The 15,018-nt window shown below is 30.2% G+C and overlaps 1 protein-coding gene and 1 long non-coding RNA gene across 5 annotated transcripts in view; one reads left to right on the forward strand and one right to left on the reverse strand.

Moving 5' to 3' along the window:
* On the reverse strand, window positions 1-696 carry LOC105126401 (uncharacterized). Of its 2 annotated transcripts, none has more exons than XR_842424.1 (2): window positions 556-696; window positions 1-452 (listed from the first exon to the last, which is right to left on the reverse strand). It is a non-coding gene; the product is annotated as an uncharacterized LOC105126401 (long non-coding RNA). The 2 variants fall into 2 exon arrangements; XR_842425.1 differs by having other exon boundaries at window positions 1-449; window positions 556-694.
* Window positions 697-10,858: 10,162 nt separating this feature from the next.
* The window catches only part of EME1B (essential meiotic endonuclease 1B), a 16,131-nt gene continuing 11,971 nt past the window's right edge, over window positions 10,859-15,018 (forward strand). For 2 of the 3 annotated variants that reach the window (XR_842426.1, XM_011027263.1), the window contains exons 1-7: window positions 10,859-11,183; window positions 11,263-11,418; window positions 11,516-11,589; window positions 12,012-12,194; window positions 12,278-12,431; window positions 12,536-12,645; window positions 12,822-12,997. Coding sequence is in view for 2 of the 3 variants with exons in the window: in XM_011027263.1 (XP_011025565.1) it covers window positions 10,943-11,183; window positions 11,263-11,418; window positions 11,516-11,589; window positions 12,012-12,194; window positions 12,278-12,431; window positions 12,536-12,645; window positions 12,822-12,997 (1,094 nt within the window). In the remaining variant the exon portion in view is untranslated. The remainder of the gene's footprint in view (window positions 11,184-11,262; window positions 11,419-11,515; window positions 11,590-12,011; window positions 12,195-12,277; window positions 12,432-12,535; window positions 12,646-12,821; window positions 12,998-15,018) is intronic. The other variant, XM_011027265.1, reaches the window with a different exon arrangement.

The following is a 15,018-nucleotide window of genomic DNA, read 5'->3' on the forward strand; positions in this document are numbered from 1 at the left end:
GGGAGGAAAAAGAAAAGTGTACTTGGATTTCATATCCAAGGTATTACAAGCATAATTGATACTTCTGTATCTCAAGTTACTGTTAGTTCTTTAAGCCATGACTTATAACCTAATTTACAAAAAACAAATTTCGATAGACTAATTAAACCCCTCCTAGTGCAGTATTCTTTGCAAGTTACACTCCTAAATAACCATGTACTAATATATATATACACACACAGACTGCAATATTTGTGTATGATGAGTACTAGAATAGACAAGACTCTTGTCGTAGCTCAACCAGAAATTTTCATTCTTTTAGTTGTGGATTGGAGGCTTCTTTCTGGCTGGAGTGTAGTCCATCCCAACCAATTCCTCCACATCTGGTAAACCATTTTCTTTTGATGGAAACATATCATTTTGGTCCGTTTTCTCTGCTCCGTGGTTGCTAGCCTCTCGCAAAGTCCTTGCTGCTAGAAATATAAGAGAAGAGGAATCAATTAAGGAATAGTTAATTTACAATATCGAAACTTCAACTAGTTGTATAAAGATTGTCAGACATGGAAATTAGTTTACCTCTAGCACAAGTGGAAACAAAGCAAAGAAGGAAAAAGGCTACGAGAACAAGATGATTGCGTGAAATCTTTGCCATCTTAGGGCTTCCTTTTGGTTTATGTCAATATCTTGTTTTCTTTGTGTTGCCTCTTCGAACTGATCATCTCTTATATAGAAGTGGATTGGTACTTAGATGCCTACATGCTTGGACATGTGTTGCAGTCGACTGTGACCTAAATTTTTGTAGTAATTCTACGTGAGCAATTGTGGTCTTGTAAGTGTCAAAATCAATGTCTCGCTGCTGTCTCTGCATGACAATGCTAGCATAGATAAGACCGTCCTCCTGTTGAAAGCTAGAAATGTACCAGTTGACGGGGGTCACTTTTAATGCCTGTGTGTTAGGTACCTTCTATCTTCTCTCTCTTCGTGATTGTCTTAGATCGGATTAACTTATTTAATTTCATGTGAATTAATATACGTAGATGTTCAAGGCCCTTTGCTAGCTATAAGAAGTGGGATTTCTTTCATATCTTACTCTCCCTTTTTTTTTCTGTCAAATCGAGACAAAACACATTCAGCAAGGCTATTTTCAATCACACTTCAAGAGATGAATTCGTCTTGAAAATCCCATTTGATTGTTTGCTGTGAAAGAAGGGTATGGTTCCTCGTAAGGGGACTTGTTTTGGCGGTGAGGTGTTGTGCCACAAGAATCTGCTAGAGCCTAGGACCATTCTTGAAATTTCTGCTCAAGATACTGGAAACCTTGCAGGGTAGTGATTGTTAGATGTAGCTGAAAAGCATGATAAGATAGCCAACCTCATAGAATTTAATTAATTGTTCCATACTATCAAATTCATTATAAAAAAAAAGAGCACAGAAGCTGTGTATCACTTTATGTTGATCTTTAATTAATAATGGCGCAAATCATCTAGGCCCAAATGGCAATAATTGCCTTTGTCTTTTTTTTTTTTCCTTGTATTATTCATTTGTTGTAATACAGAGGCAGGCAGCAAATCATGGTGTAGAGGTGAATTGAATTTATTACACTTTAGGGATCAGGGAACAGCTTCAAGCATGACAGATTTCTGGGCCCTAATTCTTGCTTGCATACCGAAAAGCAGACGCTGCATTCCCAAATCACAAGGAAATTTCCCCTCAAGTGGCAAATGAAATCTAAGTATAAAAGTTAGCTAACATGACAATGTTAAAAAACGCCTAGAGATTTACTCATGTTCATCGATCTGATTGATTCAATAGAGATTTGGACTCTTCTTCTTCGAGAAACAATACATTAATCAATGGAGGGAGAAAAACCGACACTGATGGAGGCTATCATCATTTCTAGATGAGCTGATCAGCTATGTTTGTACAAGAAAATCACGTGAAATACACTCTGGACTATCTGCTTAATTGAGCCCTACTTGCACTCCCTGGTAGCTCACACCAAGCATGTCTGATCTTCCAAATTACTTCTTGATGCATGTAATTTAAGAAAATGTTTGCTTTTATGTTTTATAAGTATTTTTGAAAAAGATTTGAATTTTTTATTTTTAATTTTATTTTAAATTAATTTATTTGGGAGTTTTTCATGGAATAATATTAAAAATAAATTTTAAAAAATGATTTAAATTTAATGATTCAAATTACAGATTTAAAAAATCAATTATATCTGAAAAAATAATTTTTTTATTTTTTATTAGATTATTCTAATTATATGATTTGTATCATGAATTTAACAAGATATATAAAAGTTAACTTAACTTTAAAGTAGTGCTGTTATAAATTTATCATTTTTTTTTTTTACCTCATTTGATAATCTATCTAAATATTATTTTTACATAAAAAATAATACAGTTGCGTTCCACAACAAAGTATGGACACCGATGCTAGTATATATTATCAAAATGCCATGATATCTTTCAATATTTTGCATTAATTAAGATTTAAATCGTATATATTCCTTTGTCGTCATTTCAGAGTGATTATAAGATTTCCATTTACAAAGGAGAATTTAGAAATGAAAACTACTGTCTCAGTTGTAACTTCCATCTCCCACCAGCGAAGTAGGATGTCAAGACAAGGCAGGAAATGATCTTACTTGATTATCTCTATTTATCAAAGATAGGACAAGGTGAGGACTCCAGCCACATCCCTCCCTCCTCGTAGTAGTTATTAGATAAGGCTAAAATCCTGATCTAATCCAAAGTTCATATATATCAAGAATTTACAAAGATTATCTCAAAATTAAATTGTTTTTATTAAAAAAATTTAAATGATACTATTTGAGATATATTTTTATTTTTAAAAAATAAAACAATGTTGTTTAAACAATGATTTAAACAAATCTAAAAGTTTACTTGGCTAGGTCAAATTAGGTTTTTTAAGAAAATAATTTTTTTAAAAGTAAATAATTTTTTTATATTTAGCAGTGTAATGAAAAATAAATTAAAAAATAATTTTTAGTTTTTTACTATATTATAGAAAATGAGTTGAAAGATAACTTTTTAATTTTTTTAACTTTATTGAAAGAATAGTGACTAAATTTGACACATAAAAGAGTCGAAGGAGATTGAAATTGAAAAAATCAATTTTAAAAATTATTTTAAATAAAATAAATAGTAATTACAAGAATATAAATAAAATTTAATATATAAAAAAATAAAAAATAATTTAATTTCATAAATTATTTCAAATAAAATAAATAGAAAAAATAAAGATATAATCTGATAAATAAAAAAAATTCATTAATAAAAGAATAAGAAAAAAAAAAATAAAAATAAAAAATAAAAATCAAATTTGATATAAAAATCCAATTCAGTTAAATTCTATAAAATAAAATTGAAAAAAAATATTCAAAATAAAATATATAACAATAAAAAAATCAAAGATAAAATTTAGAAAATAATATCTTTTATTTAAAATAAAAAATTATTTTTGTCTGAAAATAAAAAAATCTTTAAATAAAAAATATGTACTAGCTTTTTTAACACTACATAAATACAAAAACATTTTAAAAATTAAGTTTCGGGAAAATATGTTTTTATAAAATAAACGGGTATCAACCACCCAATTTTCACTGCTCACTGAGAGTTGGGGCCCCTTGAATGCTTATCAGAAACCTAACAACCAGAACCATCCAATCTACTGAAGTGAATCTGGCCCACTAAATGGATGGGAACCGTGGAGGTTGGGCTTTTCATCATTAATAGGAGAAGCTGCCTTTTTCATTAACCAAAAAAATATATATTAAAAAATATTTTTTTTATTTTCTTAAAATTTATTTTTAATATTAACACATTAAAATAATAATAAAAATTAAAAAATTAAATTTAAAGCAAAAGGGACTTTTTATAAAAAATCTAGCTGAAAAAAAAAAACCTTCAAACATCCCCAAAAATACCACTGAAGTGAATCTGGCCCACTAAATGGATGGGAACCGTGGAGGTTGGGCTTTTCATCATTAATAGGAGAAGCTGCCTTTTTCATTAACCAAAAAAATATATATTAAAAAAATATTTTTTTATTTTTTTAAAAAATATTTTTAATATTAAAATAATAAAAAAATTAAATTTAAAGCAAAAGATACTTTTTATAAAAACTCCAGCTGAAAAAAAAAACCCTTCAAACATACCCAAAAATAGCAAGCAAATACGCCATTAGAAAATTACTAACTCAATAATTCAATTTCTGTTGTTGGAATCTGGATTATTAATTCATTGTAAACTCAGTGAGGATAATAAAGCTAATCCATACCTTTATTTTTATTACTTAAAACCAAACTAGCAGCTCAAAATTGAGCACGTGTCACACTTTCTTGTCAATCTTGATCATTAATGAAGTTAATCTAACATTAATTGTCCATTAACTCCGACCAAATTTGAATTAATCTCAGATTCCAAGACCTAATTTCCTACGATATTGAAAATGAGTGTTGGAGCTGAAAGGAGCCGAGCTTCGAATAAAACATGATTTGAAAGTAATAATGTTCTTACAATTACAAAATGGTTGTTTGTTTCTAAAATTTCTTTAAATTTGTTGACTTAGTGACCGCTGAAGACGGCAATCTCTGTTCACAAATCATGCTTCAATCAACAAGTTTGTTTACCTTAGAGACAATATAATTGATAATGGGGGCTTCCTGTAACCCGAAGCCATGGCCGACCTCGAGTATAGAACAAGGTGGGAAGATTGTGACCTCTCCCCCATGGCCAGCGAGGGCCACACCCTCATTTCCGATGGAACACCCACTCCGAGTCATAGGAGATTAATATAAAATAAAAACTAATTTAATTTAATAGTTTAAATATGATATTCAATATCATTTATATTATTATCTAAAATATTTTTTTATATAAAAATTTTATGGGTTTAAAACTTACACATACTCCTATTATTTTATATTTAATTATTATTAAATAAATAAAAATAATAAAATTTAAACTTATAATAAATTAATTATTAAATCTTTGATATTATATTAAATAATCAATTTAATTTAATAATTTAAATTTTTAAATATAATTTATATTATTCTCTAATAAAATTAACTAGAATAATCAAACCTCCCATTAATATTAGACACGATAATCACCCCGGATAAGGCTTGAAAGTGATTCTCTGAGGAGGTAACTGTTGCTGAGAATGTCATGGTGTGGCATGAGCCGGGGAGTAGGAGTCCATCACGTGCCATGCAGGGTGGATTGGGAGAGAGCAGCGTCGATTCATCTGGGTCCTTTATGGTTTTTGGATTCGAGGAAGGGTGCGAGTAACGATCACAATAATGGTGGCTGTGCTCGGCTCTTGTTGGGTTGTAGTTTTAGGTCCTTTTCAAGATTTTTGGCACGTAACTAGTTATTATTTTCTTGGGCTACTGGGACAGTCTGAGAGGTATAAGGGAGCAAGATCACATGGATGTGTTGCTCATCAACACTACCTTGATGTGGACAAATTTAGGATGGCCTAGCAAACCATGGCCAGAGCACTGAAATCTCCTCCGGTCAAAGTCAGCAATTAGTCTCTGTAGACCAGTGTAGATTTATCGGGAGGGTGGAAGAACTGGAAACAACTTCCGAGCAATATCGACGAGTAGAAAATACGGTGTTTGTTTTGGTTACTCGAGCCAAAACAATGTTCAACCATTCAAGAGATGGAGGGCTCTGTGAGGGTCCGCGGCATTGGAAAAAATTGGCAAATATAAATACACGTCCAGTTAGAATATTTTTGTTGATAGATTATGTTGAATTTTTTAACTTAATATGTTTTGCAGTATTTATAGGTAAACTTCATCAAGAATATCAAGAAAATTACAATAAAAAATAAGAAATAAAAAAAAAACCAAGAAGTACAATGATGTATTATTTTTATAGATAAAATTTTATTAATAATTCTCCGCTTCAAGTAAGTAAAATTATCTATTTTTTATTTAAATTTAATTTTAAAATGTTAATTTGTATTACATATTTTTATGATATATGTATTTTGTTTAGATACTTATTTTATAACTTTTTAACATAGAAATTTGTTGAATGAATATATGATATGTACATGTTAGAATTTGTTAAAAATTTTATAAAATTATATATGTTTATAAATTGATGAAATTTAATTTAAATTTATGATGAAATAAATAATAATTTTTTTAATAGGTCCGATTTATATTTTTTCAATTTTATTGTTGAGTTAATTTTTTTTTGTCAATGTATAGAAATTTGAATTTATATAGAAAATTGATAATAAATTAGTTGTACTATTAAAATAGTTTGAATATGTTTGAGTTAAATCAATGTTATATTATTTATTTAATTTATGCAATTAATTAATACATGTTGTCATCAATATTCTATATAGGTTTTACATAAGTAATGGATAATCGTTCATAAATATATTGAGATTCTTCTGAAATGATGCATAGGATGGATTGTAGTAATGGAGTTCATGGTTTTATTAATTACGCATTATCTAATCCGAGAAATATTAGTGGAGATGTCTATGTAAGAGATGTAAAAATAAAAAGTTTCTCAATCCATATATTTTAACTATTTATCTTTGACAAAAAGGGTTTATAGAGAGATACTTGTATTGATTTGCACATGGAGAATCATATATTCCTCACGAGACCATGAAAAAAAGGATGGTTAGGTCAACTTCTAGTTATAGCAACGTACATGAAGCTATAAATGATAATAATAATCTTTATAGAAATATAGTTATAGTTGTGATGAGAATGAATTAAGGTTATATCGATCAATGTCCAATAACGGAATAAGAACTTAATGCAGACGCAACTAGGTTTTTCTATCTTTTATAGACTTTGACGAACCATTATAAGATGGGTGATTGGTGCATAAATCATAATAAATTATCTACCGTTGCACAAGTGTTTACCATCAAGTCAAATCATGGGTTGAGCAAGCTGATTATGATAGAATTGTTGAGTAGAAGAAAAGCATTTTACCTAGAAAAAAAGAGTCTAAAAGAACTTTTATGATGTTAAATTTATGATAAAATCCTTTGGCCTGGGACACTAGAAAATTAACATGTGTCTAAACTTTGATATGTTATACTACCTTGAAAAAATAGAGTTAATCAAGGGAAAAACCTGTAGGCATGCTCGTTATAAACACAGAGTTGGTAGAGAAATGACTTTTATCACGCGTAGAAAACTTAGATACTTCTCAATTACACCTAAACTATAAAGATTATTTATGTTATAAAAGACCATTAAACACATGACATATGATGTGGTAGATAGAGTGATGATGCACCCTTCTGATGGTGAAGCATAGAAACACTTTAATAATGTACATCTTTAGTTTTTAGTGGAGATAAGAAACAACACCTTGGGTTGTATACATATAAATTCAATACATTCAAGTCATTTGCTGCTCCTTATTCTTACTGATCGATGACAATCATAATTTATAACTTGCCACCAAGGATGTGTATGAGGCCAAAATTTATATTTTTATCTACGGTCATACCCGATCCTAATAATCAAGGTTAGAATATAGATGTTTGTCTCTAACCGTTGACTGATGAGTTGAAACAGTTATGGTCATTTGAGACTTTGACATATGATGTATCAAGAAAACAAGATTTTCAAATAAAGACATCTTTGATGTAGAGTATCAATGTGTCTTGCTTAAATTTTTTTTTTTTAATTATCATTTGATCTATATTTATGTTTATAAACATGGAGATAGAGTTTGGAATGCTTGACAAATAGTGTTGTGGTTGCCCTTTTTGTTACTGTGATAATCTGATTCTGTTTTTCGAAGCTTTTTTGGATGTTTTATACTTAATAAAAGTCTTATATTTAAATTGTTTTTTCTTGATAAAATAATGTTGTTTTAATTTAACTTAAGTAATTGTTGCAATATCGTGGTCTTATAAATTAATTACCTTGACTTAAATAAACAAGATAGTATATAGCAAGTAAAGGGTTGATCCAACAAGAAAATTTTAGTTTAAATTTTTATGTTATACGACGTGCAATTTGGAGGGGAATGGTGAAGTTATCTATGGCTATAGTAAACAAAAAGAACAATAAATGCTAAATAAAGGAAAACCAAAATTTATCAATAAAGCAAACCTTGGTCACAAGTAAATGTCTACATACAGAAATTAGAACTGAGTATGGAAATGAAACGTCTATTGATACTCTAAATATTTATCTTTTCTTATGTTAATTAGTTAACAGATTTACTATATAACTAATCCTAACCATTACCGTAACGGCACTAGTAATTTTATTCAATGGCAACCTTAAGAATTAGATAAGTTGATTAATCTAGATAATATAGCTGTGTGCAGTTTATATTTGATTTGTTCGAATGTTTTTTCTAAGATTAATAACATAGATCCACTACAATTATTAAATTCAGTTGCTTCACAAGTTTATATACCACAACTCCGATTTTGATAGCAAACTTAGCAATAGATTGTTCACAATAATAACTTAGAGTCTGCTCTAGCAATTAAAATAAACAATCATAGAAAATAACCATGGAAGAACAAACATATTAATTCATCTTATAAACTAAAAAGAAAATGTAAAATAAATCTTACAATTCTTGAAATCCGAAGGTTTATATGTCCTTGCAACCAAAAAAAGAGTTTAGCCTAGCAAGTCCGTTGAACAACTAATCAAAAAAAAAAAAAGAATGCACGAATTTGGGTTTGTAGAGGAAATGAGTGTTTTTTCTCTCCTGGCTGGCTATCCCTTCTTTCTCTCTCTCTTTCTTTTTATATTTTAGGAAACCTTAATCCCTTTTCTACAAAATAGTCATGTTCTAAGTAGATCATTTATATTTAAATAATTATTTTTCTAAAAAAAACCTTGCATAAAATCTTTAAATTTTGATTTTTGATTTAAAAGAGCTAAATTGTCAAAATAAAAACTTGAATATTGGTTTGAATGCTTTAGGAAGTAATATTTAAATTTGGAAGTTGTTTTTCAAAGTGTTTTTTGTTTAAAAATATATTAAAATAATTTTTTTAAAAGATATCTGAAAATATAAAAAAATATTAATTTAAAATAAAAAAATTAAAAACTTTAATTTTTTAAAAATATTTAGAGTCCTTAAAATTTTTTTTCTTGTTTATTTGTTTCAAATTTTTTTTAAAAGAAATGGTAGCGATGCTGCGCTTTTCCATGATGGATGAGAAAAATTATGATGGAGAAGCTGCCACATCAACCCGCAAAAAAAAAAAATATATATGAAAAAATTGCAAACTATACTTCCCGAGAGACCTAACAAAGCTAAACAAAACGTTTTGCGAGGACGAACAAAATAACGAGATCAGATAAAACTGAAGGGCTAGGCGTGCACGGATTAGAAAAATGGATACACGTGCCTGCTCCACGTGAAAAATCAGATGAGCCTGGGCCTGTAAACTCAAACTCTCCGCCTGGTTTTTATTTCCCCCAATTTTGTTTTAAAAAAACGTAGACGTCCGGTATCATTTGAATTTCTAAATTCTTATTATTTTTCATCAAAAACAAATATATAAAAAAACATTTTATAAATATTTATAACCCTATTTCTAACAACAAAACACATTTTAATCACTCTAAAAATTTAAAATTAAATCATTTAAAAAATTCCACAACTCCTGTCTATTTTAATATATTTTTCCTGATATCATTAAAAATTTAAACCATTTTTATTAAGTTTCTATCTCAAAACTGAATTTTATAATGCAAAAACTAAATTTATTAGTGACAAGAATTTAAATATTCGATAACTTTCTTTTTCTTTAAAGTTTTTGGACTAGTTTTTTTTATTTATTTAAAAAATTCAAAGACTAGGAAGTAAAATAAAAAATTCACGTGCTTCTTAAATAATAAATATGAAAAAGATGTTAATTTTTTCATTTTTTTAATTTTTTAAACATTATTAAGAATTTGTTTTTTTTGTAAAAAATGACTTATTAGTTAACCATGACACAATTTTTTACTACTCATACATGCAATATGCAATCCAAATGAAAAAATCTTGGAGAGGTAATAACAAAACTTTGGAGGACTAAATTAAAAGAAACTAAAGTTGAATAACCACATTGAAATAAGTATAAACTTTGAGGAACCAAGAAAGTGTATATTTGATATTGCAGTAATTATTGTGATTATGGTTTGAAAAAAAATATTTTATAAAAAATACTTTTAGTTAAGATTGGTTTGAAAAAATAGATGCTCAATTAAAATTGTGGTTGAAATTGAGGTTATAAAATAATTTTTAAAAATATATATTAATATTGATGGTTTTTAATTTAAATATTGTAGATTTAACTATCTATAATTTCATCATGTATAAAATATATCCGATAAATACTATAGTTTTTTTAGCGTATAACAATATTAGGTAAAATATAATTATGAGTAAAATATATAATTTTATTTTTTATTTTACTAGATTGAACCTAATTCAATGTATTTGAGTTTTGAATCAAAACCAATTTGACTAAAACCGGTTGGACCAGAACAATATATACCACACTTTTCATACTAATTCATTAACATGAGCAGTGCACGTCAAGTAACATTTTACTATTTTTACTTTTTCTGTATCTTAAATATAAATTTATATGAAATTTATACACAATAAAATATTTTTTATTCTTAACTAAACAAGTTGTATTTATGTTTTTAACCAAATACAAACACAATCTCATTAACAAACGGACACTTACAGAAAAAGTGCGAGGATGAAAGTATTTTATTATTTATTTATTGTTAATTAATGTTAATGTTAATAATACGTACAGAGTAGTTAAAAAAAACTAACCCGTAAATATAAAATCAGAAAATAATAATATTACAATATCAAAACTGTTTTCTTGTATCCCGCGCTTATTCGAAGACACTAACCATACCAGTAACAATCTCTCTTTCTCTCTCTGGTGTTGAATGTGGAATCCGATAATCCTCTCCGATGAAGAAGAAGAAAACCAGAAAACGCCACTCCCATCTCTCCCTAAAAAACCCCGAACCCTACCCGACCCGACCATTCTAGTCCTCGACGTCGATGACCCGACCCCACACAAATCTCCCTCTTTCGTTCCCGAAACTCCATTGTCCGATGTCTCCATCGTCAAATGCACTTTCCCCCAAATTAGGGTTCCCGATTTTGATCCTGAAACTCTCTCTGGTTAGTTAGGGTTCCCAATTTATCCATTGAAATGTCGTTTTTATTTGTAATTAATTAGGGTTTTGTTCTTGTGTGAAAGGAAATGCTGGATTGATCTGTTTGGAATCCGAAAATGATGAGCCGGAAAGTGAGAAAAACTGGAAGGACAAGACGACTATGGATGCGGGTTATGATGAAGTGGAGGAGAGAAGAAGATGGAGTACTTCTACCAACTTTGACTCAGTCGATTGGCTTGGTAAAATCAATGTTGGTTTATTGGACAATGATATTAAAAATGTCTTCGATGTTTAGGTCAAATTACGGATGCTAACCGAAGATAATTTGTTTATCAGTGGATGCTAATGTAAATCAAATGTCTGGGGTCGGTTCTTCGCAACCGAGTCTCTCACAAGATGACATCTATCAGGTAATCCCTTAATAACAATAACATATTGCGTTTTTGTTTGTAGTTTATTTAAGGTTGAACTTGAAGAGTGAGTGGGATTGTTTTCTTACGATTTATATGAAATTTATGTCTTACTAGAAAATCTTGATGATAAGATCAATTTGTATTTTCTGTTTTTGAAGTCTTTAACTTCATTTTTCTCTTTTCTTAAAAGTATCTGTAAATTGAAGTTATGTTGCTTGTTAATTCTGTTGATTTATCAAGTTAATTAAAATGGATTTTCGAAGCCTTTTGTGAGAAGTTTATTAAGTTCAAAATAATTAAAGCCAAAACTATGTTCGTGTTAAAATGCGAGTAGCGATTTTTGCTGTGAGCATATGAGCTTTTCCATACGTGTCTCAATTTTCTGATTCACATTAGCTTAATTATTGACATTGAACCAGATAGATGATTGTCCTGACAAAGAAAATTTTAGCATGGAGCAGATGGCTTGCACCTTGAAAGAGAAAAGGAAAGCTAAAGTTAACTCTGCCAGGGAAAATAGTGCAGATGAAGCAGTGGGAACGAAGAATACAAAAAAGGAGGAAAGAATTCGTTTAATGGAAGAAAAGAAGCTAAAGAAAGAAGTAATAATTTTAGTAATGTTACTCAACTTATATAGTATACGAGTTTATAAATTCAAATTATCTAATCAAAATCTGCTGAGCAGCAAGAGAAGTTGCAGAGAGCAGCTCTTAAGACTCAAGCAGCAGAGTTGAAAAAAATGGAGAAAGAAATGCAAAAGTGGGAAAAAGGGAAGTTTGCTCTAAATTCTATTGTTGCTGAATTTGACACTAGAGTAATTGAGCATGGCTCAGTGGGAGGTAAGAATTATTTTTTTCTTGTTCAATATATTTCTTCTTTTATACTTCAGTAGATTCATTATGCTAATATATAGTTTTCTGAATTATCTACTTTATTAGTATAGGACCTCTGCTTACCAGGTTTGCTGATAAGGGCCTTACATATCGCGTAACATCAAATCCAATTGAAAGGTCTATTCTGTGGACCATGAGTGCACCAGAACATATTTCCCAGGTAATAAGTGTTCAGTAGATTTTGAAAGTACAAGCTAATTACAAATTTGCAAATGAGATACCTTGCCAGTTTCTTTCAAACTTGTATTGTTTTTATGCGTGCGCTATGTGTGTTGTTAGTTGCATTTCTCCTATCGTTAAATTATTACCTATATAATCCCTCATTATTTAATGCAGCTTTCTCATGAAGGAACTGACATTCGATATGTAGCCCTTGTGTATGAAGCAGAAGAGTTCTGCAATCTTGTTATGAGTGAATCGCTCCTGGATCATGTGTCTTCAGTTCGAAGCCGTTATCCTTCTCATACAATTTGCTATCTCACAATTAGGCTGATGGCTTATGTCAATAAAAGGTGAGCAATTGGTGAAGTTTAATTAATGTAAATTTTTAACTTATTTGTTCTTTCCATGTTTGATGCTTGTCTACTTTCTGTGAAATTTTATGCCTTGTTTCTGCTTCTATGATTGTATTGTCTATGTGTTTTGCAGAGGGATAGTCATGTTTATCATAGCTGGCCAAAGAGACATGGATTGTTCATCTTGTTTTTTGTTGTTTTTTACCCTAGAAAATCAAGATTTAATAGATGAGGTCATAAAAAAAGTAGAGAACTGTGAATCCAAATTTATTAAAACTCATTCCAAAAACGAGAGTTCTTCAGATTAAATTTAAATTTGAAGCGGTGAGCACTCACTTGATTTGCAGAATCAGAAAGGAATGAAAACTACTTAAGTTTGCAAATTTGACTGGAGACATAATTCAAAGATGTGTGTTTGAATATCAGGAAATTGATTTCATTAATAAAATGGTGAATTTTGTTTTACCTGAGAAGCCTGAGTACTTATCTAGAACCACATAATCAAGCATTGGAGCACAAATCTCAATGATACGGGAAAGGAATTAAGCTTAATAAAGGGCTGTTATGGCAGTGTTATTATAAAGTTTTGTGGTATCATACAGTAGTAGCAGTATTATCGCTATTAAGGGCTTGTTGTTGCTGGTATTATACTGTAGTAGCACTATTCTCAATGCTACTCAAGTAGCACTCTGTTCAGAAATTTCTCCATCTTATTTAGTAATCTTTTTATCATTATGATATGCTAGAATGTTAGGCTGGTTAGCCTGGTTTTAAAGCTTATGATTTAGTTTAAAGGGATGGATTTAGCTAAGTTTCCATCTCCAAAGGGAGAAAAACTACCATTCAACCTCTGGGAGACCTTCCAGATTATTGGTCCCAAATGGATTCTCCTTGTGGTTTTCTTCTAAGCAAAGGGAAGTCGCAATAACTATGAACGCTATGCCATTTTCAACGTGTTCATATTAAGGTCCAAATTATTAGTAGAAGATACGTGGAAAAGATTGCACATTGAAGAAGCGTCTATCATCATCCTCCAAGAAATAGATAGTGTCTTCCACTAATCACCATCCCATCCTCAACACCATCTTATGACCCTTCTCCAGGTTCCACTACACATTCTTGTTGATCATGTGATTGGAACACTTCATCCACAATGGGAAAAAGTAAAGGAGACAGCAAATCACCTTGATGCAACCCTACTCTAAAACCTTCAAACCATATTATTTTTTATCCTAATTGACAATCAATGTAAATACCACTATTTACAAATATTTCATAATCTGCTTCATCTATCTTCAAAAACATCTCCACTCCTAGAAAATCCCAATTTACACTGTCATAGGATAGGCCTTCTTAAATCCACATTGAAACAATACCCTTCCTTGTCATCTCTAGGCTTATCACCTTTCTGCTTCATTTAACACCTGATTATGCTTGTAGAATCTCTGTCCTTCGTGAAAGTGCTTTTGTAATGCTAACTCTCATCAGTCAACACAAGCCTGGAGAATTGTCAGAGCCAATACTTTATGAACACCTGGCACCAAAACTTAAAGTCTAAAGTCCAAAATCCACTGTAACTGAAGAATCCACTTGGGAACCAATGTAGCAAGCTCAAGTTAGCACTTCATTGACAATTCTATTGCAAAAGGATTCTCCACAAGCTACCTTTTCAGAGATGAGGCCAATCCATATCCTTGATAATTTTTCTAGTGATGTCTCCAATCGCACTCCTTAATGATCTAGCCAACTAGGTAATCTGATGGGGACACCAGACCCACACCACAAACTATACGAGTATATGGACGAAGACGGCGTAGGATGACCCAGCCTGTCACGCTGTGGTTGGGAGACTAAGCCCATTTGAGCCCATTGCATTGTTATTTTATTTATTTAGCCTATTTGGGCCTGTTCATTGTTATCTTATTATTTATGTTAAACAGTTTGGGCCGAGCCCATTAGTTGGATGTTTTAGAATTTACTATTTATATGCTCTCTTGTCATTGTGAGAGTTAGTTTTT

Source organism: Populus euphratica, unplaced genomic scaffold (assembly GCF_000495115.2).
Source record: "Populus euphratica unplaced genomic scaffold, PopEup_1.0 scaffold78.1, whole genome shotgun sequence".
NCBI classification, from domain to species: Eukaryota; Viridiplantae; Streptophyta; class Magnoliopsida; order Malpighiales; family Salicaceae; genus Populus; species Populus euphratica.